Genomic DNA, 23,419 nt, shown 5'->3' with positions numbered 1-23,419 from the left:
GCCCGAAAACATTTTTCGCGAGCAGAAAAAAAAAAGCTGTTTTGCTCTCGGCGCTGCCACTGTAGAATTTTTTTTTAAAAGTCTACCGCAACACGTGAATGATTAACATGCATTACAGACATTTTAGAATTTAGAAACAAATTTTTAAGAAAAAAAAAAAGGCGTTGAAACTGCCGGTGAAAGCGCTTCATTCTCCAATTTGCCGCCAAAAAAATATTCCCGCCGGAGTATTTCTTAGCAGCTGACAGGGGAGATATCTATATTATTAGAGGGGATGAAAATTTCATAGCTTTCATCAGTTTGCTTCTCATTCAAAAGTAGTGCATTAAGAAGATCATTTTTCGGAAGAAAGTTTGTTTGAGAGTCGGTTTTCCAAGTCAAATTTCAAGTTCACGGGAAGTGGAAAAGTGGAGGTGCCGAGTCGCGCATTAGTGAACAAATTATGCAACAAAAATTATGCAAATTTGTGGTTCATCTTGTTACAAGTAACCAAAGGTTTTAGGTTTCAAAAGAAAAAAAATGTTCGTTTCATTTCTGTCAACTTTCCATCTGAAAGATTTTCGTGAAAAGTGAAAACAATACTATGTGGTCTATATATTTTAATCAACAAACACTAACGGCATCGGTGTTTAGAATTTACCATATTGAAACGCACTTGACCAATAGTCTCTAAAACCTTCTCAAACTCATTCGTATTGCACGAGGTAATTAACCAATTGTGTAGCCTCATTTGGGTCGCATAGATGCCCCTTGATACCTGGTAAAGAACAGATCCAAACACTCGTGATTAGATATTCGAACACGTGTGTTTGGAGATCAATTTCCAAAAGAATGCAGTACGTGAACAAATGCCTTTCTTGCTCCAGTTATTGGTGACATATCTATAGAAACATAACCTGAATAATATTTGGAAAAACCACAAAACAGGCAACAGGAAAAATACATCTGTATGGAGCTTTTACATGATGAAGTGGGACTTTGAAAGTAAAAATAAAAGACTTGTCTCTATTAACAAGATTAACAAGCATAATGCTTGTGTTTGAGCTCACTCGTTAAAAGCTTTTCCGACTGCCTCAAGCTGATACTAAAGTTAAAGGAAAACTGTTCATTACAAGATATCAAATACATTTTCTCTTTCTGATATTCTTGATGGAACTATGTAACTCCAAATGTAATATCAGTGGCTGCTTTTAAAAGCTTGAGGTCGAGCCCAAACCTGCACTTGCAGAATCTGTCAAAAGACGACAAAAAATAACTATGACGCCTATCTTGACAGAAAAAATGGGCTAAGTCACGCAATTCGAAATGATGTAACAATTACGAGCAGGTTACAAAATCAACTAAAACATTTCAACAACAGCTCAAAACGTCAAAAGAACGTCAGAGAAAAGGTAAAAGCCGAAAAAATTGTGCGTCATTTTGGCCCTCTATCAAAGCGGTTGTTTCCACATTGGAAGAGGGCTCACGTTCTTGTAACGAAAACTACAAGGCATAAGGAAGATGGCCAGTGTCTTCTTTGTCCCTGAAAGAATGTTGTCCGACACTTCTCCCTAGAGATGTTGCAAAGTCCCTCATGTCTCCTGTTTCTTCAAGGGTCATTCTCGCTACTCTGTCTTCAATCAACGTCACAGGTGGTTTGGGAGGAGGAGAGGAATCCATGGCTTTGTTCGGGTAATAGCTCTTAGGGCCGGTGAAGTAATGGAAATGACCTCGATACATTCTCATCTCAAGTTCTCTGACACAAGATGCGCGTACGAATGGAGTCATGGTGAACGCATTAACTGCTGTGTACCTTTTCTTATCACAAAACTTGATCATCAAAGCAAGTCCCTTTTTGAGACATAAAATGGTGATCGCGATCCTTATCCGAGAATCGTTATAGACAAAGCTAGACAAGAACACAGACAGTGGTTCTCAGAATGGAGTAGCTTTATTATATGATCGTAATCCTCACTTCACGAAGCGGACCCCACTTTAGATCCATTTTGTCTTTGTTTTTCCATGCTGATTTGGCCTATTAATAGCTTAAAACATGTTCATTACCGTTGCAGAGGTTAATCATTTCAGTGCAAAAATAACGATGGCAACTTTTGCGCGGACATTATTTCTTTGTAAAAATGAGCATGCTATCTTTATCGCCGCAGCTGTGCCAAAACCTTAGCCTGAGTAATAGCCTTTTTCGTTTCCATTTAGCAAAGCGTATGGGCGGCCGTCACCACCAAAAATACAAGGATGTCAAATAGATCAACAAATACAAAGCTAGTCTAAGGATCGGCTGCAGGGTAGCGTAGCTATTAAAGGAATGGCGTGGCCAAATATAGACGGTTTAGTTTTCCTTCATGAAACAGAACACCCTAAACATGAATAGTTTAGCCAAATGTAAACGGTCTAGTTGTATGAGTGGCCGTCACCACCAAAAATACAAGGATGTCAAATAGGTCAGCAAATACAAAACAAGTCTAAGGGTCGGCTGCAGGATAGCTTAGGTAATAAAGGAATGGCATAGCCAGATATAGACAGTTTAGTTTCCCTTCATGAAACAGAACACCCTAAACATGAATAGTTTAGCCAAATGATGAACGGTCTAGTTGCCTATGTCGAGTTGGAACATGAAATTGTGAAATAGACTAGCTCAATTGCGAATAGCTTAGCTCTCATTTGCAATACAGGACACAAACGGTGTAGCGTTGCGTCAAATGGCTCAACGAAATGTCGAGTGGTACAGTGTACACACATACGGTGTAACGTTGTGTGAAATGGCTTAGCGCAATGTCGAATAGCACAGCGTACGCACAAACGGTGTAGCGTTGCGTGAAATGGCTCAGCGTAATGTAGAATGGTACAGTGTACATACAAACAGTGTAGCGCTACGTGAAATGGCTCAGCGTAATGCCGAATGGTACAGCGTACAAACAAACGGTGTAGCGTTACGTCGAATAGCTTTGCAGAACATCAGACGCTCTATCTCAACATTAAATTGCTTAGTATTACATGAAATATTTCGATGTTGTGGCGAATCGTCGAGCTTGCTCGTGGCGTCACGTGAAGGCTATCTCGCCGAAACCACCAAAAATACAATCAAAGTGATATCGGAATGCTTTAATTGCAAACACTATTTTTGGCATACCAATTAAAACGTTCCGATATCACTTTGATTGAAAAATGTCAAAACTGATATTCTTGATCTGTTTTGATATTTTTCAAAGTGATATCGGAATGCTTTAATCGCAAACACTATTTCTGGCAATCCATTTAATGCACATCGATATCACTTCGATTGAAAAATGTCAAAGCAGATCAAGGATGTCAGTTTTCTTACCATGGCGTCCAACTCTGTACACAAAGGCACACACAAAATCCAACTCCTCATTTACTCCTGTAATGTTCAAAGAGCCGTTGAAGTTAAACTCTCATTGAAAAGTAAGCGCGAGTCAGAAAAGAGAAGATAGTTCGAAAGGCGACATTTAATGCACGTCACAATACTACAAACAATCAGGCTAACCGACGCGTGCAAACTGTGGTAAACCGGGAGGCCGGCAAACCGTTGTAGAATTCAGTCTTGCTGCTATTTTAATTAGCGCTTTCATGAACAACAACGAATAAATGTAATATCAGCTGGGAAATCGCTGTTCCATTCGCGGTTGGTATTTTCGGTGGGTTTCGGCGAGATAGCCGATAGATCCCATGGTAAGAAAACTGACATCCTTGATCTGTTTTGACATTTTTCAATCGAATTGATATCGAAATGCATTCATTGGTGAGCCAAAAATAGTGTTATAACATAGCGCGCGTGCTTGCCCTGCATAAGTCCTATTGAGCCGCTATGAACAAAATATTTATTTACGCACGCCCGTGCGTAAATGAGATAACGAGAGCATTTTTTTTAACTGGCTTCAGAGTTTCCGTCCTGTTAAGCTGCAGTGTAGTTTTCCTTCTCTTTGAAATATGGAAGAAACCAGTGAAGAGCTGCCCAATTCTTCTATCGGCATTGACCTTTTAGGTCCTGATCCAACAAGCAACAAAAATAAAGCCGAAAAAAACTCGTAAGTAGTTTCGGTCTTTGACTTTTAAAACATTTTTTAGTGACACTTGAGTTCATTAGGCTTTGATTTTCTCCAATTATCCTGTAAATTTTGAGCTTTTCATTCACAATTATCGGTTAACTGGCTCAAGTGTTCTCGCTCAAACCAAAGCATGAAATGTGACGTTTTTATTTTTGCCAGCCAATAGGGACGTTTGTTTACTTTTTTTGTGCGTTGTGATAATTTTGCACTTTATCACAATAAAAGGCTTCTTCGCGCAGATCCTTGTTGTTGTTGTCTGTTGTAGAAGAATTTGCTCATGCTCTTAGCTGTGTGTATGTCGAGTTATGGATGCACCCGGGAAGTTTGGAGAGCACTCAAAAAGCTGGAGTTGCTCTCGGCTGCGCCTCGAGCTACTCTTAAGCATTTTCGTGCTCTAAACTTCCCGCGTGCATACGTAACTCCATATAGGCACGCTAAGCATGAACAAATTCTTAATTTGAAATTTAAGCATTCCGATATCACTTTGATTGAAAAAGCGTAAACGAGCCGAATAGAAGAGCCTTTTTTCCGCGCTTTCAGGCTGCTCAACTTTCGCTCGCACACCAATCCTGGGAAAGCAGAAAGAGTAAGTGATGTTCACAGCGTGTAGTACCGGCGGCGATCGACTTATTATTGACTGGAAAAACAAACGCGATCTTTGTAAACCATGTTGAAATCATGGAGCTTGGAAACTTACAGAAAACTTGTCAAGCTGTCTCACAACTCGAAACACTTCCGGCCGGAACTTTCTCAGGGAGACCGTTTGCTTCTCTTATGGTTTTACTCTGCACATTGTTGATTTCACTTAAAAAAAAGGCTTCTGAAGATATATCAGAAAATACATAACCAAGAAAATCGAATAAGAAAGTGGTTTTTATTATTCTCATGGCATGACTATGTCATTCACTATTCCGAGGCTTCCAAACCCAATTATTCATTATTTACTTTTAACTTGAACCCGTAATTCATTATTCATTCAGCTTCCACCCCCGAAACTGATGGTGCATTTGAATATTCATTGCTGATAAAAGCGGGAAATGAAGGGTTCCTTTAGTATAACGAACTGTCTCTTTCTCTGTTTCTTCCTTCTCTTGCCTTCAGAGGCAGCGTGGAATAAGGAAGTTTTCGTCTCGCCGAATGGTAACGACTCGTTGAGCTGCCGTACACGCGATCAGCCTTGCAAGTCCATCGACAAAGCTTTCGACATAGCTTTGTTTGGCGGTGCTAATTCAACCTTGATCAAAGTAAAAAGTGGAAATTACACCATGGCAAAGAGCTTCAACTTCACTAACGTAGATACCTTCGCTCTTGTTGGCGATAAGGACTTAGGATCAGGCAAGGTAAGAATTACTTGCGAGCCAGACGTAAGCATTTCGTTCGTTCTTTGTGCAAATGTCATTTTCGAAAGAATACAGATGCAAAGATGTGGCAGTTGGCGAGAAAGTACCGCGGTGGCAAACAAGTCGGCTCCTATCGGACCCGGTAACCGAGGTGTTCTGTTTAGGACCGCATTAGACTTTCGATATTGTAGAAACGTGCGGTTCACCAATGTTGAGGTGTCAAACTCCCCAGGGGTTGGAATAAACTTCTTCAATGTTGGAGGCATTTTGAACTTAACGATTTGTGCATTCATCGACAATAAAGGCGCAAACTATAAAGACTCCAACGGGCCGCTACGAACCCCATTCATTGGAGATGAATATGTGCTTTCAGGAGGTGGGATTATTTTGACTCTCAGCAAGTACAGAGACAATGTCTTTAATGTCACACCAAGCCAACATGACTCGTTTCAACACAACAACAGCTACATCTTCTGGAACTGCACTTTTCTCGGAAATGAAGCGATCGGATGGAATATTGGTAGTATCTACTATCAAAAGAAGGATCCCGGTCTATCAGAATTTAACCTAGGTGCAGGATTAGCGATAAATTTCAAAGGCAATGCCAGTGACTGCGATATTCAAATTCAGTCTTGCTCGTTTACTGGTAATAAGGCCATATGGGGAGGAGCTCTTAACGTCGAAGTAAGAGATCAAGTGAAAAGGAATCGTTTCATGATAACGAACACTTCATTTCGTGACAATTCTGGGAGACTCGCCGGTGGGGGAGTTCGGATTGGCAATTTACAAACACGGGCTACAGTGGACACTATGAATACATTTATCTTTGATAAGAACTGTGCATTCACCAACAACAGAGCCATTTGGGGCGGTGGCGTGTCACTGTATGGAAGATCTATATGGGGCTCTTCCAAAACGAATACTCAATTTTTGGGGAAGTTCAACCTTTGTATTTGGCGAGACAACCAAGCAACAGTAGGATCCGCAATAGCGTTCATGCTTGATAGAAAACAGGAAGTCCAGGTTGATTCGGGAATTCCAATCTCGATCAGCTTCAAAGACTGCACGTTTACAGGGAACCAAGTTGTCGTTTTAGATGAAGGTGTTTTGATAGGAGAAGGTGCATTGTACAGTGATGGGGTAATCCTTAACTTCCGAGGGAAAACTTTGTTTACAAACAATACGAACACAGCATTGTCCTTGGATGGGTCGGTGACAAAGATAAGCGATCATGTCAATTTTATCAATAATCATGGTTACAGAGGAGGGGCCTTGGCAATGCGTGGCTATTCAAAAATAATATTTCAGAAGAATTCTACCTTATCTTTTTACAACAATTCGTGTGACCACAAGGGAGGAGCAATGTACATTGAAACTACTGGATCTCCAATGGTGGCTTTCAACGCAACTGGCGTGGACATTCATGATTGCTTTTTCGCATACGAAGACGCACGAGACTTTCAATACTGGAATACTTCTGTAATTTTTCAAGGCAATGAAGCAGTTGATGATAAAAAAGGAAACTCAATATACGCAACAACTCTTCAGAACTGTCGTCGGCCTGGTGAGTCTCGGCAAGACAACACAGTGCTGAAATGGAAATTCATCCATTTCAAAACTTTAGATGGTAAGATTTCCTCGAGAAAGAACGAAGTAACAACTGATGCTGTAGACCTACACTTTGACCGGGAAGATTGGGAAGTTGCTCCAGGAGAAGTATTCAACGCATCAGTCGAGTTAGTGGACGAGATAGGGAACACCGTCGTTGGAATTGTGGACATTAATATCGATGTTCCCGAAAAAGCGCCAGCAGTTAAACTTGGAACTACCTCTACGGTCTTTCTAGCTGACGGACAAATATCTTCTCTAAGTCTGACTGGAAAGCCCGGGAGTGTGTTCACGGTGGTTCTACATTACATGGGAGGAGAATTATTGCAAGATAAAATTGTAAACGTCTCTTTGCAGAGTTGCCACGCAGGCTTCATTTATGACGGTTCCGTTCAGAATTGCGATTGTATGAAATCCCCGGGAATAGCACGGTGTGACTTACATGACAAAAAGACTGTTTACCTGAAGAAAGGTTATTGGGCAGGGAAAGTGGGCGATGATTTCACAACATATCCCTGCCCCGATGGGTACTGTACCACTCTGAAGTCCATATTTCCCAGCGAATACCAGTACATACCCAGAACCGTTTGCAAAGATGGCAGAAACCAGACGAGTGTACTTTGTGGCCAATGCGAGCGTGGTTACAGTATCATGTTTGCGAGCGAACAATGCTCACCCAATTGCTCTAATAAATGGCTATGGATGATTTTGGCCTATGTAATAGCCCTTATCATAGTTACTTGCTTCGTGTTGTTGGTTAATCCGAATCTGTCAGGGGGACACCTAAATGCTTGTTTGTACTCATACCAAATCATGAAAAAACTCACTCCGGAAGGGTTTACTTTCGATCCCTTTATTGAATTCATTATTGCACTCAGTAACTTTCAACTTGGATTTAGACATGGCATTTGTTTCGCGGCTCATTTAAATAATGCTGACAAGTTAGCCATATCGGCTCTCTTTCTAATCGCTGAAATATTTCTGATATTGCCTTTGTTAAAATGGGTGTTAATCAAAACTTGGAGCAGGGCGTTGGACTCGCTAGTCGATAAACTGAAGGACAGAGAGCGTTGTCGTTGTGACTGTTTCTGTCGAAACGCAGTTGTGAGCTTGCTGGAGTTCTTCTCTGCTTCATTCAAAACACGCATAGAGAATGGATTTGACCATGCCTTCTTCACCATTGTAGTTTTGTGCTATGTCGACTTAACCAACATTGCACTGCGTCTCTTGCATTTTGTCCGGGTTGGTGGGCGGTGGGTGTTGTTTGATGATGGTAATGTTGAATTCTTTGACAGCGTTTGGCACGGTATATTCATTATCGGTGCTATTTTCCTTCTGCTGTTCGTTATTTCCATCCCGTTGAGCCTTGCAACCCACCTGTATGAGTCAAACTTGCGACTTCAAACTTTGCACGCTTGTCTCAGGCCTAAATGGCGCTGTTTTGTGATTTACTACCTTCTGTGTCGACTGGTACTGCTACCTATAAGCACTTTGGTGCGTACTAGTCCACTGAAAGCCTCGTTCTTACTGTCCTTTTGCATTTGCTCCATGTCTTTCGTCGCAGCTGTGAGGCCTTATAAAGAAAGCAATCATGGTGGCAATGGATACGAAGCTCCACGAGCAACAACTCAGAGTGGTAACTTTACAGAAGGAAGGCAAATATCTAAAGAAGCAAGTCCAAGCGTCAATGAAACACCAGCCCCTCCACAAGAACTACCTCGTGTAGGTGTGGATGGCGACGAAGTGGACGAACAACAAACAGTGGCAAATGAAGGCAACACTGAAGGAGATCAAAATCCGAGAGGAGATGCAGAGGGTTCCCAGAAATACCCGTACATCAACGAGTCTGACCAGGTGATCTTACTAACGCTGAGTGCCATTGGAGTTTTCAGTCTTCCCACCAACACAGAGGTCTCCAAAAATACTAGACTTGGTCTGCAGTGGTTTGTTAGGATCTTGGCATACGTCCCTCTGATGATGGCGTTGCTTCCATACATCTGTAATTTACTACGCCTATTACAGCGGTATAGCCGTAAGAGTAGCCCCGCGGTGAGAGATGATCGGTCAGGTGAGGAAGCTCCTCTGATACCAACAAGTGGAGATACAGATTCTGACGATGGTACAAGATTTTATACATCCCAGTCTAGCCTTATAGTGTAGACGAGGTACGTCATAGTTCCTAAGCTACATAAGCAACGCATGCTTTTCTTATTTCCCTTTAGTCAAACGTTTATAGGCGTCAGTACAGATGAGACAAAGGAATTGAGGAAAGCTGTGAAGCACCTTTTACGGGGGCAAAGAGAATACCTGCATGAGGGATATAGATTAAGAAAAAACTTTACCATCCTTCTAAATCTGGTTACTGCACACGGCGCTTTCGACCTTTCTGATCCCTGCGGTACTTTATATGTAGGATATTTGTCCCATACGAGCTTTTAATGAGCAGTCTAGGTCGTAGCTGGCTTCAAAGTTTTCTCACTTACTGGTATCGGACTTTGCCTCCCCTTCCCAACTGATGACTTGAGAAAATTAAGTTATCTCTATTGGTCTTACCACGCGGCTGGGGTGCAACATTGCTTGGGAGCATGTAGAAAGAATGACTCATATATTATATTGGAACTTCTGGAAATCATTCTCAAGATCATTATTTTACTTGCAATGGCAGGTACTTTCGTCATTCTTCAGAGTAACGCATCTCATAGCTCACTAAAGAGCTTCGTGTGGCTCGGTGGCAAAGTATCGCCCTTTAAAATGGAAAGTCTGAGTTTCAAAATCTTAATTCGTTTATGTGACGATTGAGTTTGAAATTTGCTGTTTCATTTCTATCTGCGGAAGCAGTTACAGTAGGACTCTTGCGTAGTAGCAGTGTTACTACATAATAACCGTCAATATTTTTGCCTTTTGGTTTGGAAGCCTGAAACTTTTTTCCATCTAGACGATTTAGACATCCGCTGAAATATCTATACTGATTTTATTTCCTCCTTTGTTTCCCTTTTTGGTGCCAGAGGTGAAATTGTACCTAGCTGCGAATTTAGAAGCAGACGAGTCACTGATGTGGAACAAAGAAGATTTGAATAGTTTCTATCGTAGTTGAAAAATAATCATCCCTGACCAAAACCAATGCGACTTTTGACTCTTCAATTTTGTGCTATTGCTTTTGTTGTATCAAGGACTCTTACTGCCAATTTTTCCCCTAAAATTGTGATTTCATGTTAAAAAACTGTGAGGTGATCAGAATTATGTCATTTTCAATCAGCGATCTATTATAGCAAGCGTGATACAGTTCCATACAAAACTTTTTTATTGGGGGTAATTATAAATTGTTAATATGATAACAAGACTCACCAGAACCTTCATTAGGCCCTGGTGTAGTCAGTCGATAAATTTCGATATGATTGATTTGTATCCATAATTACACGAACCCACTAAGTTAACTGGCATTTCATAGGTTAGGTGAAGATTAAGCAAGCAATTTTTCCTCCAGCTGAAGCTAGGTTTTCCTTTATCTAAGATATCTGACTTGTACTGTTAGGTTGGTTTATTAAAATTTCTACTTTATCAAAATAACAATTTCCTCTTTTATGATTGTTTTTTTAACTTTGATTGGTTGATCTATGATCAGGGGACTCTTTTTCGGCATTCCTATGTACATAGTACAACTCTTTCGTTATCTCTAGTATTTATATTCTTCGTATTCTTTCTGGGATAACTTAATGTACCTTTCCTGTGTTTGGTTCCTTCCTTACCCTGAAGACTTCGTTCAATAATCATTATGCAATTTTTGCCGTTTAAACATCCCTCGCGCCCAGCCCCCCTTACCTCCCCGCCCTTAAAAACATAGAAAACTCTTCGGGCAAAGAAATGTACCCTGGTTGAGTTTCAATACATTTTAGCTGGGATTCACTTAGTCGAGGCCTATCCTTGGATTTCAACTTAAATGGCAAACTGTTTAAGATTATGTGTAAAATTTAGGCCCTCCATCAATCATGAAAAAATTAGACTTGAAATCTAATCTAAACCAATTTGTGTGACTCACGGGATGTTTCACAATCACTTTGAAGTCAAAGTTCACTACAGCAAATTTTCCCACGTTTCTCCAATTTCCGGAATAACGCTAAAAAATGTCAGTTGTGAGTGGTACTTTGATAGGCAGTGAAATTGTCAAAGCCGGATATGTCAGATTACCTAGAACCTTTTCCTGCAAAGTTCGCACGCCATCTGCTGGTCAAGAAAGTACCACGAACATCAAAACATATACCACTTCGAGATCAAACAGTCAGGGAAGGCATTATCTAAGTCCTCCGGCTAGCAGAGAAAGATTCATCACAGAGGTGAGAGAATTATCGTGTTTTTGCGTAGCTTCAGTTTTCGCAAATATATGATCGGTGCTAATCGTGAAAAATTGGGGACAAAAAAAAGCACATTGGAATGGCATTGATGTGGTGCTAAAAGCCTCGAAGTACGTCGTCTCTTTACGGTCGTAGATTTAGAATTCAAACGTAATTTGTGGCCAAGAAACTGGCTCAGTGCAAGAGAGCAAAGTTTCTGTATATAAAGATGATGTCAAGTATGTTTCTTACGAGATGACGTCAACTTAAAATAACAAATGTCTTCACAGAACCAAAATTCTAGGTTACCTATAAAGATTTGTGGCAAATATTTTTTGAGCAGCAGTTTGTGAAAGCAGGCAAAGGAAATTACAATAACCACATGACTTGCGGAATCATTTGATCTTCAAGATTGTCAACCACGAAGACTAAGAGGCCGCGCCTCCGAAGAGTCGGCCTAATATACGAGGTTGTCCTCATTTCCTTTAACTCGCTTTTTTTTTTCAGGTAAAGAAGCCATCAAGGCAGTTAAGGAAGCTATACGTGAGTTCCACAGAAGGACTTGCGTAAAATTCGTCCTTCACACCAACGAACAGGACTATCTGTAATTCCAAGGAAATCACGGGTTAGACACATTTCTACATACTTATTGAGGCAAATTGCAAAATCAAAGATTCTCAACTGACACAATTCTGGGCTATGACTCAAAGCTACAAGTCTTAGAAAAATTTGCTTCTCATCTTGAAAATGTTGGAAAGTAGCGAATCTCTCTCATCCACTCCTTCCCCCACAGCATTTCTTAGGGTAATCCCGAAAGTTCGCTGGAACTCATTTGCAATTCTTGGAAGTGAAGGGCACTAAGAATCTTGCCCAAGAACACAACACAATGACTGCCACCTAGGCTCGAACCCAGACCCCTTGATACGAAATCACAGAGCGTTTTCCCTTGAGCTAATCCGTACAATTTCTCCACGTTTTAGCTGCTTCTCAGCCATTGGCCGTCAGGGTGGAAAGCAGCGACTCTCTGTCGGTGAAGGATGCGAATATAAGGGAACAGTCCTACACGAGATCATGCATGCTCTGGGATTCTTTCACGAACACTCTCGCACTGACAGGGACGACTATATCATGGTTCTATGGTGGAACATTGAGCCAGGTATTTTCGTAAATAAACCAAGTTTAATATGTTTTGGGCCGTTCCAGGAAACGTGGGTGTTGGGCACGAATGTCAAGGCTTGCTACTGGTAAATCACGCAGAAAGAATGACGTGAAACGACAAGCTTATTGTTTTGACGTATTTTTGTTGTCGATGTTGATGGTTTTTACGCCAAGTCACACCGTACACCTTAAAAAAAAATTAGCGTTAGCCTCGACTTGATGTACTGGACCCAGTTTACTAGCTCCGTTCAAACAGATCCACTCTGGTGAATCAACCCTTTCACTCTTACCACTGACCAAGAAAGAACTTCTACTCTCAATATCCATGTATTTTTAAACACGAAGTTGATGAACATCAACCGGAGGGTTATCCTTGATCTCACAAGAAATTCTCAGAGCTAAAATGATACGAAATGTACAGACAATGCAAAGAACTGGAATATAGACTGTGAAACGGTTAACATACAGCAATAATCTGACATTTGACACCTTAAGCATTATTTACTTATTTATTTATGGGGGTATCTTAATGAAAATACTTGGGGTGAAGGGGAGGGTATTAACTGGAATTTTAAAGACCAAGTGGATACGTTGTGACAGCCAGATAGGTTGCTTGTCCAGATTCCCTGGCGTCGGCATCCATCTGTTAAATTCTAATGATGTGTGGGTTTCATTTCTCGAAGGATTCGAAAAGAATTTCGAAAGTTACGGCCCTGAACGACTTGACAGTGTCGGAGAACCGTACGACTTCGACAGTCTTATGCACTACGATAACCAAGCTTTCAGCAAGAACGGCCAAAACACACTGGAGTCTTTAGCGGATCCCAACAGATCCTTGGGGAATATGGATGATTTTCGCAAAATTGACATAAAACAGCTGTTAAAGAGTTACCCCTGCAAGGCTTGGGATAAGAAACCAAAAGACAAGAAAAAGGAGAGATCACCAGAGAGTAAGAGCGTTTTTTTAATATACCGTCCGACAGGGTTTAACTGCACTACACGAGCTAACTCTCCTCTCTGTCAGCTATCCGACTCATCTTTGCCGCAAAAAAAGAAAAATTATAATGTACCAAAAGTTAATCTGTATATTGTTTGCTAATTTGTAAAATAAACAGTCGTAGTGGGACGGATCCAACGGAAATTACAATGTTTGCTGTCCCCTGTATGAAATATTCGGTTCAATTGAGTATACAGAGTAACCTTGGATTCCGTTGGTTTTATTTTAACTTTGCTCTCTGATTGGCTCAAGAAACACGCTCCACCCTCTCAACCAAACAAAATTAGGTCTTAGACATTTCATCAACCGCGTTTTCCCGCGCTTCAGGCGGTTTACTTGTTTTACTCCGTGTTCTCATTGGCTTCTTCCGATATTTTCCTTTGTTCTGATTGGCCGTAAGGATAAGTTGTGGTTTTAATTTTACAACACTGAAATAAAATGCCCTCTTATAAGAAAGAGAGTTGACGGGTCATTTCTCTTCCAGGTAAATGCCTTGATGTCTATCAAAACAGATGTAAATATTTCGCATCTTACGATGGATATTGCCAACATTGGAAGTCGTTCATGAAAAAGTGGTGTCCCTATTCCTGTGGCTACTGTAAAACAGAGTCGCCTGGTGAGTTGAATTGCAGTTTTACCCTATCAAATATCGTCTAATTATAGCTTGTGAACAATCCTTAATTTGTGTTTTCAATGTACTGCCTTTTCAAGGAGAACTCATCTTCTTTGTCGATATTGCCAAAGCTGATGGCTTTAACAACCAGTATGAGACAATCTAGGACTTCGTCGACCGCATGGAGTTGCAATTGCAGATTTATCAAGCTGTTTTAAAGCTTACCACATACAAAGTAAAAGCCTGACTCAGTATCGAATTCTATAAAGCTCAGTTGTGGAGCATCGAATCACGAAATTACGCTCACGAGATCCAGAGGCCTGGGATTAAATTTCTCTCCAGAGAGACAAACCCTTTTTTGCTGTTATTTTCTGTCCCCCGCTCCCAAGAAAATGAATAAAATCTTTCTATCCTGTTTCAAAATACGCGGAAAAAACTTGTCTGATTATTTTCTCAGTCGAAAAATCACTTTTGATTTAGGAAATATAAACATTTCTCCCGCAAGTCCCAGAAAGTTTCTAACTGACAATTAACCCCACTGAATTTTAGAAGTTCATGTACTTCAATAAGAAAATCGTAGAGCTAAGCTTATTCTTTTTTTCTCAATTCTTTTCACTCACAGATAAAAGGCTGAATATATATGGAAAGGAGAAAATGACACAAAGTGAAAGGCTCACTGGTTAGAGTGCATTTCCATTAGGTGTCGTGAAACCAACTCAAAGTGATCACCACAGTCGAACAGAAAAAAGAAACTACCACAAGGGGCCCTGGAGAACGCAAAGGAAAAACAAAAAAAATGCCTGACGCGCGGGAAACGCGAGTGACGCAAGTGCGATTAGTTTTGGTTTTGCGTCTGATTGGTCGAGAGGTTGGCGCGAGTTTCCTGGACCAATCACAGAATGTCTGAAACGTCATCAGCACTGTATATCTAGCAAAAATTTTACTCGAGCAAATAAGAACCAACCAAACTAGCAGAGTTTTAGTGATTGTCTTTCGTTATAAAAAAATAAATAAATAAATAAACAACACATCAAGAAAATTTCAGCGTACTTAGGCTCAATTAATTAATTTTTGGTTCCTGGTTCCTTATAGTAGAGCTGCAGCAATGATATAAGATCCAATTCTGTGCAACATAATCATGGGCCTATTTGTACAGCATTAAAAGACATCTCTATAATTCTTCATTATTATTCTCCCCTTGTGACTTGTTGTTATATTCATTCTATGAAAAAAGGTTTACTTTTATGGGAGTTTTTGAAGCCTAGCTTTCAAATAAATTCTCTACTTTTTCAAAGAAAAAAAAGAAAAGTTTGCAACATGTTTGATTTATTTGCAATCAGTAGGGCAATAGTCACTTACAGTAACTCAACTAATTTTTTTTGTACATCACTCAGTCTGACAGAATTTCTCCATTCTTTCTTCATTGACTTATCCAGTTTGGTAACTGAAGCTTACCAGCTATAGAGGTTTATTGATTCCAATCTTCCCATGTGCCTGCCTTCAGTTAGCTATTCCCTGGTCTGATTGGCAGGTGGCTTTCAGAGGAATACAGAGAAGAATCAAAGGGAAGATAACCTCTGCAGTTCAGTGCACCACATTGACAACTTTTTGGCTCCTTACCTTGTTCTTGTAGAGATTTCAATTCATGCACTTCAACTTTTATTTCATGTGAGTGCCAGTGATCAAATTCCCCTGAATAGTCAAAGGAGAGTTCCTCTCCAATGTCTATATTTCTAGCTGCAAAGAGAGCCAGTTGTGGAACAATGGAATCAACTCTCACTGGTACCATTACCAGATTAGGGTTGCATGAATGATTGATAAACCGTGACGCACCACCGTGGAAACGAGCATCAACATGAGTTCTTAGAATTTGGTTGTCATTCGAACTGTGTTCTCTTAGAACAATCAAATAATTCCCAGTTTCGTGAGTCAATTCCTGAGCCCGCATTTTAGCTTCTTTGATTGAAATAAGTTCACCAGCATATTCACACACAAAAGTAAATTTTTCGATGTTTTCCAAAGTCCTTAAGCCCCATCCTTTGAGTTTGGTTTTAAAAACTTGAAGTTGAAGATGTTGTCCGTTCTGAACCACTCTGTTCTGACAAGATTTGGAGCAAGAACAGCGACTGTTGCATTCAAACACTGGTTGGCAAAACTCTATTGACAATAAGTCACGAAAAAGAAAACTTGATGTACATTCTTTAAAATAATTGGCACCAGCATTTTAGCTCAAGTACCATGATCTACCTTCTTTTTTAAGAGTTTTAAACAATCAGCAGTCAAGTATCTTCTGGCCAGATACTTTATTTCTACCTCTGCTGTACATTCTATCAGAGAAAAGAGTTTTATCTTATCTATGAGACCAACAGTTTACTGGGTTCCTGTCTGAAACTTAGAAGCCCATCGGTTAATAAGCTGTGGTTACTGAGTTTAAGCATGGAAGACACTTAACCTTCCCAGTGACTTTTTCTGCCTAAGAGTACAAACATGTCCTGGTGAAATGTCAGGGAAACCAGACAAAACACTGAGTAGCCTGTCATGCCCAAGTAACTATTCCAGGAGTAGTAGTGATTCTCCAAAATGCTTTAATTACTAAGCATGGAAACTGGATTGTATTATTCAGAATTTTCCAAAGAACTTAGCCTCATGTGTCTCTGGCAAGTTCCCCTGCTTAGATCTTTACAATCCATAGAATCTTAGCAAAGACCATTTTGAAGATCTTTCAAATCCTCAAAGGATCATTAATCCATTGATTTTTTTCAAAGAGCTCTTAGCAGATCCTTTCTTGATCCTTTTTATTTAAGATCACCAAAGGTCCTTTAATTACCCTCAAAATATTTTAGGTCAAATTAAAGCTATAAAATTATAACTTCTTCCCAAAAGACACTGATCTTTGAGAACTCTGTGAGTCTGTAATACTTACCAGTTAGTCGATTGAAGATTTGAAGGCATCCATCTTCATTGTAAGATGGTCCATAACTCTGTATGCAGGGGCATTTGTCTCTTGTGCACATTGTCTGATGACATCCACATCCAGGATAAAATGGAGAATTAAATGCCTCACTAACATTTGGCCCACTGATGCATACTGGAGTATACTATGAAGAACAACCCCAACAATTTAAACAAAATTAAGAGAAAACAACATCGATAGCTACCAATTATCCAATTTCCTTTTTGAAAAGAAGAAAGATCGTAAGTGCAAGATTGATTAATCTAGTTAATAAGAATGGTACACTTAACAAATTACCCCAAATTCGGTAGGTATGCTGTCATCAAGTTCATTTACCACTGAAACTTTAACATTCTCCCTTCCCAGCGATATGTCCTCTGTTATGACAACCATTTTAAAATAATAGCACTGTATTATTTCTTCGACAATACACTACTTTCAATAATAGAGGCTCTTTTCATTTGTACGGAAAAACCGATGCAAATTTCCCATCGAAGGGAACAGCATTATTGTTACTTGAATTAGAAAGGACTTCATATGTGGGAGCCTGGATCCTACCATATCCCGGCAGGCCCTCGGCTGGCAAAAACCGTGCGTTTCATTATAGAGCATAAGCGAGTAAGACGAGCGTTAATTATTCGGTAGTACTGATTAAAAAAAAAAAAAAGATATATATATATATATTTATATATATATAAATTTTACATGGTATATCTGCAGGGAAAGGGCCATTCCATAAAAAAAAACCTGATGAAAAAGAAAGAAGGAGAGAGAATAAAAATTCCGTAGCAATCTATATGACAGGCACTGGGCATGAGACTAAATGCCGCTGACAAAGCTTTGTTGTTATAGCAACCTTATCAGGATGCAAAATCAATATGGCGAACAAGGAGAACGATGCGCAAGAATACGTTAAAAAGCATTGTATTATGGAACTATTTGAGAACTTAACTGCACAGTTGATCTATGAAAGACCAGGTGAATAATTTACACAGCTTAGGATTGATGTTTTGGCAACAAATCTGGCAATGTGAATGAAAAATATTTGAGACTTTGGATATTCAACAATATGTCGTTGGGAACTTTATTACATGTATATGTAACTCTGCATGTTTGTTTGACAGAGGACCCGAAGGCTTACATGAAACAATTCTTGGAGAAGTTAAGAGATGCAAGAACAATGCAGAGAAACTACCCGTGCATATTTGATGACAGTAACGTAAGATCGTTGTTTGGAATGCTCGATGTTACAGGAAAAGGCTTTATTACATATGAACAGTACAAACAAGGTCAGTTTTTCTTTTATTTTACAATATCTGTTTAACTCATTTCATCGTACCTTATTCCATTGCATAGAATTTGTAAAGTTTTATCCAAGGATCTTGGAGAAAAACTTTTTTTTGTATTGAAAGAATGAAATCATCTAAAAGTTCAATGAGATATTTTCAGGAGGATGATGTTGTTGCACACGATCCTGCAAAGTTTTGATGCCGTTAAACTAATAGCAAGCATTATCAGTACCTTACAGCAATTGCTTAATTTTCTTGGGATGCTTGCTAGACAACAGCTGTTCATGAAATGAGCTCACTCTTCTTTACTCTTTAACCCCTGTGAGTGACCAAGACTGAATTTCTCCACACAAAATCAATACAGGATCAATCAGAAAAGTAACCAGAATAAAGCAAAAGCAAATTCTCTGAACTAACATTGTTAGAATCAAATGGAAGACAATGAGGAGAATTACTAACAAAATCTGGGAATTGAAATTGTTTAAGGGAGCAAGGACCAATTTGAGGGAGTGGCATAAATGGAGCACATTAAACTGCAGGCTTATAATATGGTATCTAGATAGTTTATACACCTTATTCTCTATTTTTTTTTGCACAGGACTTGAAACAATGGGTGTGAAAAAGTTTGATAGAGACCCTCCTGGTGGTGATATGGACAGAATCAGTGCAGAGACATTTTTGAAAGAGGCGTAAGTTTAAGCTTATTTAGAATTTTAGCTACTGTAAATAAACTACATCAGAACTTGTCAAAGTTGGTTGTAAGGGATGAAAAATTACAGTTTTGAAGGAAACATGGTTTTTTTGGTAGCAACTGTAAATTTTATTAAGGTTATTTGATTGATTTTTTTTCAGGCGACAAGGACTTGCTCAGGCATCTGCAACATTCTCTTTGTAGTGCTATATAACTCTCCTTTTGTGGGTTTTTAGTTTGTGTTGTCTGAGAGATCAACAAGCTCTTTGTCCACATTAGATTTAATGTATATACATTGTGTAAATACCATCGTCACATCATTACTTGAACTAAAGTGAAGAACCCAGTTTTTGCTGTGTATCTCTTAAGCAATCAATTTAGGAACAGATTTGAAAAAATAAAGAGTGAGTGACACTGGCTATGCAGTCAGTTTCTTTAGATCTTAATGGTTCTACAAGAAATTATGAAATTTTTTTATGGTAAGATAAAGGTGGACTTTTACAATGTGATACTTCAAATTTATTTTTTGACTGAAAAGTTTATTAGTTGTTACAAAACAGTACATTTTCCATCAGAACTCGTAAACTACAGCCTTAATACCTTTTCAAAACCATCATCACTTTGTTCAGATTTATAGCTGGGATGTGAGGTGTTTAAACTAAAATAATACTTAACAATCAATAGGCATGCAAGTTTGCATTTCTTTGCACACCATGCATGTTGACGAGGCACAGGTCAAGTAACAGTATTGATAGGTGGAACAAACAGAGCTGGAGCAAGAACGCCGATGGATAGGCTTTCTATTGTCACCTGAAATCCTGTCTGAAACATATTGCAACCATTAACATACAGTAATCATGGTGAAGACCAATACAAATTAATTTTGTTTTGCAAAGCTTTAACTATTACAAAGTTGAGAGAGAGCAAATGGGATTTGTTGACCAACCATTGGTCAGTTTCTGTGATTGACTTGCTTAAACATTGAGCAAGGTACTCAGTAATCAAAACTGACAAACAGTCCAACTGGCTGGTTGAGTAACTTACATTTTTAATTATGGTGTGGCTGGCTGACTAATCCATTGATTGTTCAGTTGGTTGATTGGTGGACTAGTATATTGACTGATTGACGGATTGCCTGATTGCCTGACTGACTGACTGACTATCTACTCTTTTTATTTGACTATGAGCTGAGCAATTTTTGCACAAATCCAAGGCAGAGTAAGAAAAATTTGAGCTTAAGAGGGGGGTTTGGCTTATGGTCAAGAGTTTGCCATAAAGAGCACATTTAAATGATACCATATGGGCATGTTTGAATGGTTAATAGGCTGACTGGTTGAGTCATCGAATAACTAGCCTGCTGACTGACTTACTGCCTGTTTACCTACCTGCCTAATTGACTGATTCATTGGTTGATTGACTGACTGAATTACTACTGATTGACTTATCAACTGACTGGTTGCCTGGCTGACCAACTGATTGGTTGACTGGCGGGCCAGTAGACTGACTGATGCCTTCCACCCAATTAAAAAGGCTTATCTTTCAGTATCAAGACTGACTCACAAGTCTCCAGATTAATTCTTCATAGTTATATGATTTTTCATTTACCTTCGTCAGCAACTGCTGAGATGGAAATAGTATCTTTAGCAGGTTCGCTGTGGTAAATAGGAAAACCTTCACACATTTTCCTCATGGCGTAGCTAAGATCACCCAGGTCATATATCAACTCTTTAGTTTCCATGGTAATTGTCAATTTCTCCAATGGAAATTCCTTACCATCCATTGTTGCCTGGAGAAAGGAGAATTTTCAGTGTGACACAAGTAATTTTTTTCTTCAATTTTTTCACTTGGTATAAGCCAGAAAATAATCATAGTGAGTATGTCACCTTTCTAAAGGATTTGGCCATCTTGGTAGGGCGTGGCACTCTGCCAGTGAGCTTTGTCAAAAAGCACATTTGTTTCTGTGGTAAGCTGATCATCATCAATTTCTGAAACACATAAAACCGTTTTAGAAATTATTAGGCCAACAATCATCTTGAGTTCTTTTGCTCAACTTATATCAGGAAATACCAGAAAGGAACAAGTCACTGTAAATCTTCGTCAGAGAAAACGTGCCCAAATGGGTTTACCAGAGGAATGAAGCGCTCGAGGTAACTTCGTAAGTTCTTAAAATATTTAATCGTTCGTTTAGTTTACCTCTTGACCAATCAAGCGCACAACTAAATTCAATCTCATTCAATCGCGTTTTTCCGTGCTTTAAGTAGTTAAGTTGTTTTTACTGTGAGTTGTCATCGGTCACGTGACATTTAACTTCCTTCTGATTGGTTATTGTGATTTCTTTAGTTTTCCTATTATGACACTCAACCAAAAATGAGGTCTATTTCTATTTTACTGATTTCGATGTCACATCTGGGCAGTGGCTTACCTTACGAAAATCATTAATGATTTCCGCTGCTTCAAGGTCACCTTGCAATGGAACGTGAAATGTTTCCGTTTTCCCTTTAACATCGATTTCCACAACCTCCTTGAACATTTTGCCTTGATGTTTGATCAGTACTTCGAATGATCTTTTCTTCCCCTGTGTGGGATGAAACTAATAAAAAAAGAAAAAAATACTTGTAAATGGAATGTTTACCAGGAAATTCACAAAATATCTCAGTTCTTGTGACTAGACCGTAAAAATTCAGCTGTTTGATGGCTCGTGTTCATAAAGAACAGAGATTTGAAATCGGCCTTCCCGGTTGAACGCACTTTTCCAATGGTTTATCAGGTTTTCAATGAAATGACATTACTTTTGTCTCCGGTATAAGTTCGCTTGATCATTTTTTGTAATCTTAATGCATAGACTTGATTGTTTTGGAAAAAAATATCTGACTTTTGAATTGTTCTTTAGGCTCAAGACTCACTGTTTCATACGTTGTAATCTTAATGCGTAGACTTGATTGTTTTTGAAAAAAATATCTGACTTTTGAATTGTTCTTCAGGCTCAAGACTCACTGTTTCATACGTTGTGCAATTCGTTTTTGCATGATAATGGTGTTCAGGATTTTGAAATTGAAAATTATCTGAGCATCTAAACTAGTGACTTCAAACGAGCTTACTCACTCGCAAAACTGCTGCACAACAAGAAAGAACTACGAAGCCCACTGAGAATTGCATTTTCGTTTTCGTTCTCATTTTTCTCGATCTCTCCCTCTACTCTTCTCTCGGCTGATAGATTTTACTCTGCACAGGGCGATCTTAAAGTTATTGGTGGTTTTATATTTGATTTCTCTCGTAATGAACCCTCATATCACTCAAAAAGTTAATTTAAGTAAACCATACGTTCACTTGAATCGCTATTAATTACACAACCAAAGAGCCACAGCAAAGTTTTGAACGTCAGAGAAACTGCAATGAAAATCTCAGAGAAGCTAAGTTCCCTTACGAGTTCAGTATGAGCTAGAGGCGGAAAATCATTTTAACTAGGTTGTCATACCCACAATCGCTTACAGGGCGTGACCCTGATTCACTTTTCAATTAAAAGTTTTCAAGTGTTTTTTACCATATTTTTATTAAAAGCAATAAAACTTTTTCCTTTTCTTGCCTACTTTAACACAGGAAACTCTCAGCCTCCTTAAGTGCTTTATCTTGGTCAAAAGAAATGTAAACTTTTGCAAATTTTGACGTGAGCGATTCCAGCGAAACTCTCGGTGATCGCGTCCTCTCTTTTGAAACGCGAAATTATTAGATTTAGTCACTGTTTTTGTGTCCCAAATTGCTCTGTTGTTCGTGGTCAACAAAAATTTTCATGTCGTAGGGCTTTTGAATTAAATGAAAACTGGCTTCAACCCCGAGACGTCTGATTTCAAATTTGTGTCAGGAAATTACCTCTAAGTATCATTTTGGAATTTGTTGACAGATTCCTTTGTTGAAGAGGACAACTTTCTTCAATTTAGGTGCTTCATTGTAAGCAGTGAGAAAACAAAGCGTGAAGACTGAGTTATTCTGATTGACTGTGAATATATGAAAAGTTATCCTGTCCATGCAATAGTTCAAATTGTTTTTTGTTTCAGTTCATAAGGAAAATTCATGGAGTGTCATGGAAAAAGAAAACAACCCTTTAGCTAGGGTTAGCTTTAGTAATGGTGTGTCAAACCAGAGGATAAAACACTTATCGAATTGAAAGATCAATAAAGAAATCTTACAGTTCTATCAAGCTCCATTTCTCAGCCAACCATTCCTCTTTCGGACCACCCTTTAACCTTGCAATCGTGATGACTTAATTTCATTACTAGTATCTTTTGAATCAAAAACATCCCCCTGAAAACCAATCCGATGCCAGTATGCGTCATACTTTTCTTAACCCACGTATAGGCGTACCCTCCCTCCCACGTTTAAC

General features: G+C 39.1%; 5 protein-coding genes across 6 annotated transcripts; 3 read left to right on the top strand and 2 right to left on the bottom strand.

The window, feature by feature from the left end:
• Positions 1-4,429: 4,429 nt before the first annotated feature.
• LOC131773842 (uncharacterized) lies at positions 4,430-10,501 on the top strand. Of its 2 annotated transcripts, XM_066161006.1 has the most exons (3): positions 4,430-4,650; positions 5,166-9,177; positions 10,018-10,501. In XM_066161006.1, the coding sequence occupies exon 2, from the start codon at positions 5,330-5,332 to the stop codon at positions 9,170-9,172; it is 3,843 nt and encodes a 1,280-aa protein (XP_066017103.1). In that variant the 5' UTR covers positions 4,430-4,650; positions 5,166-5,329; the 3' UTR covers positions 9,173-9,177; positions 10,018-10,501. The 2 variants fall into 2 exon arrangements, with proteins under 2 accessions (XP_066017103.1, XP_058945782.2); XM_059089799.2 differs by lacking the exon at positions 4,430-4,650 and having other exon boundaries at positions 5,072-9,177.
• Positions 10,502-12,318: 1,817 nt separating this feature from the next.
• Positions 12,319-14,929, top strand: LOC131773843 (zinc metalloproteinase nas-6-like). The gene is made up of 4 exons (XM_066161012.1): positions 12,319-12,496; positions 13,182-13,448; positions 13,980-14,111; positions 14,731-14,929. Exons 1-4 carry the CDS (start codon positions 12,412-12,414, stop codon positions 14,790-14,792), a joined length of 546 nt encoding a protein of 181 aa, XP_066017109.1. The 5' UTR covers positions 12,319-12,411; the 3' UTR covers positions 14,793-14,929.
• LOC131773822 (histone-lysine N-methyltransferase SETMAR-like) lies at positions 14,852-17,577 on the bottom strand. Its single transcript, XM_059089778.2, has 3 exons — positions 17,359-17,577; positions 17,032-17,206; positions 14,852-16,265 (listed from the first exon to the last, which is right to left on the bottom strand). The coding sequence occupies exons 1-3, from the start codon at positions 17,452-17,454 to the stop codon at positions 15,613-15,615; spliced, it is 924 nt and encodes a 307-aa protein (XP_058945761.2). The 5' UTR covers positions 17,455-17,577; the 3' UTR covers positions 14,852-15,612.
• A 348-nt stretch (positions 17,578-17,925) lies between these two features.
• LOC131773829 (EF-hand calcium-binding domain-containing protein 10) lies at positions 17,926-19,458 on the top strand. Its single transcript, XM_059089785.2, has 4 exons — positions 17,926-18,039; positions 18,186-18,350; positions 18,949-19,039; positions 19,203-19,458. Exons 1-4 carry the CDS (start codon positions 17,940-17,942, stop codon positions 19,243-19,245), a joined length of 399 nt encoding a protein of 132 aa, XP_058945768.1. The 5' UTR covers positions 17,926-17,939; the 3' UTR covers positions 19,246-19,458.
• A 126-nt stretch (positions 19,459-19,584) lies between these two features.
• On the bottom strand, positions 19,585-22,262 carry LOC131773828 (uncharacterized). The gene is made up of 5 exons (XM_059089784.2): positions 22,144-22,262; positions 21,464-21,631; positions 20,925-21,026; positions 20,647-20,827; positions 19,585-19,863 (listed from the first exon to the last, which is right to left on the bottom strand). Exons 1-5 carry the CDS (start codon positions 22,213-22,215, stop codon positions 19,712-19,714), a joined length of 675 nt encoding a protein of 224 aa, XP_058945767.2. The 5' UTR covers positions 22,216-22,262; the 3' UTR covers positions 19,585-19,711.
• Positions 22,263-23,419: the final 1,157 nt, after the last annotated feature.

The sequence above is a fragment of the Pocillopora verrucosa genome, chromosome 14, assembly GCF_036669915.1.
Source record: "Pocillopora verrucosa isolate sample1 chromosome 14, ASM3666991v2, whole genome shotgun sequence".
In the NCBI taxonomy this organism is placed as follows: domain Eukaryota; kingdom Metazoa; phylum Cnidaria; class Anthozoa; order Scleractinia; family Pocilloporidae; genus Pocillopora; species Pocillopora verrucosa.
The sequence above is the reverse complement of the archived record's forward strand: the minus strand, read 5'-3'. Positions and strand labels throughout refer to the sequence as shown.

What these genes read in the sequence shown, in the direction of transcription:
- LOC131773842 (XM_059089799.2), top strand. Translation starts at nt 5,102, where the DNA reads ATGAAGGGTTCCTTTAGTATAACGAACTGTCTCTTTCTCTGTTTCTTC.
- LOC131773843 (XM_066161012.1), top strand. Translation starts at nt 12,412, where the DNA reads ATGCATGCTCTGGGATTCTTTCACGAACACTCTCGCACTGACAGGGAC. An exon ending in ATGGTGGAACATTGAGCCAG is followed by an intron (nt 12,497 to 13,181) that starts GTATTTTCGTAA and finishes CATTTCTCGAAG; the next exon opens with GATTCGAAAAGAATTTCGAA. An exon ending in AAAGGAGAGATCACCAGAGA is followed by an intron (nt 13,449 to 13,979) that starts GTAAGAGCGTTT and finishes TTTCTCTTCCAG; the next exon opens with GTAAATGCCTTGATGTCTAT.
- LOC131773822 (XM_059089778.2), bottom strand. Translation starts at nt 17,454, where the DNA reads ATGGTTGTCATAACAGAGGACATATCGCTGGGAAGGGAGAATGTTAAA. An exon ending in GCATACCTACCGAATTTGGG is followed by an intron (nt 17,207 to 17,358) that starts GTAATTTGTTAA and finishes TGTTCTTCATAG; the next exon opens with TATACTCCAGTATGCATCAG. An exon ending in AATCTTCAATCGACTAACTG is followed by an intron (nt 16,266 to 17,031) that starts GTAAGTATTACA and finishes TATTGTCAATAG; the next exon opens with AGTTTTGCCAACCAGTGTTT.
- LOC131773829 (XM_059089785.2), top strand. Translation starts at nt 17,940, where the DNA reads ATGGCGAACAAGGAGAACGATGCGCAAGAATACGTTAAAAAGCATTGT. An exon ending in ATATGAACAGTACAAACAAG is followed by an intron (nt 18,351 to 18,948) that starts GTCAGTTTTTCT and finishes TTTTTTGCACAG; the next exon opens with GACTTGAAACAATGGGTGTG. An exon ending in GAGACATTTTTGAAAGAGGC is followed by an intron (nt 19,040 to 19,202) that starts GTAAGTTTAAGC and finishes ATTTTTTTTCAG; the next exon opens with GCGACAAGGACTTGCTCAGG.
- LOC131773828 (XM_059089784.2), bottom strand. Translation starts at nt 22,215, where the DNA reads ATGAGAACGAAAACGAAAATGCAATTCTCAGTGGGCTTCGTAGTTCTT. An exon ending in TGGCCAAATCCTTTAGAAAG is followed by an intron (nt 20,828 to 20,924) that starts GTGACATACTCA and finishes TCCTTTCTCCAG; the next exon opens with GCAACAATGGATGGTAAGGA. An exon ending in CTCAGCAGTTGCTGACGAAG is followed by an intron (nt 19,864 to 20,646) that starts GTAAATGAAAAA and finishes AATATGTTTCAG; the next exon opens with ACAGGATTTCAGGTGACAAT.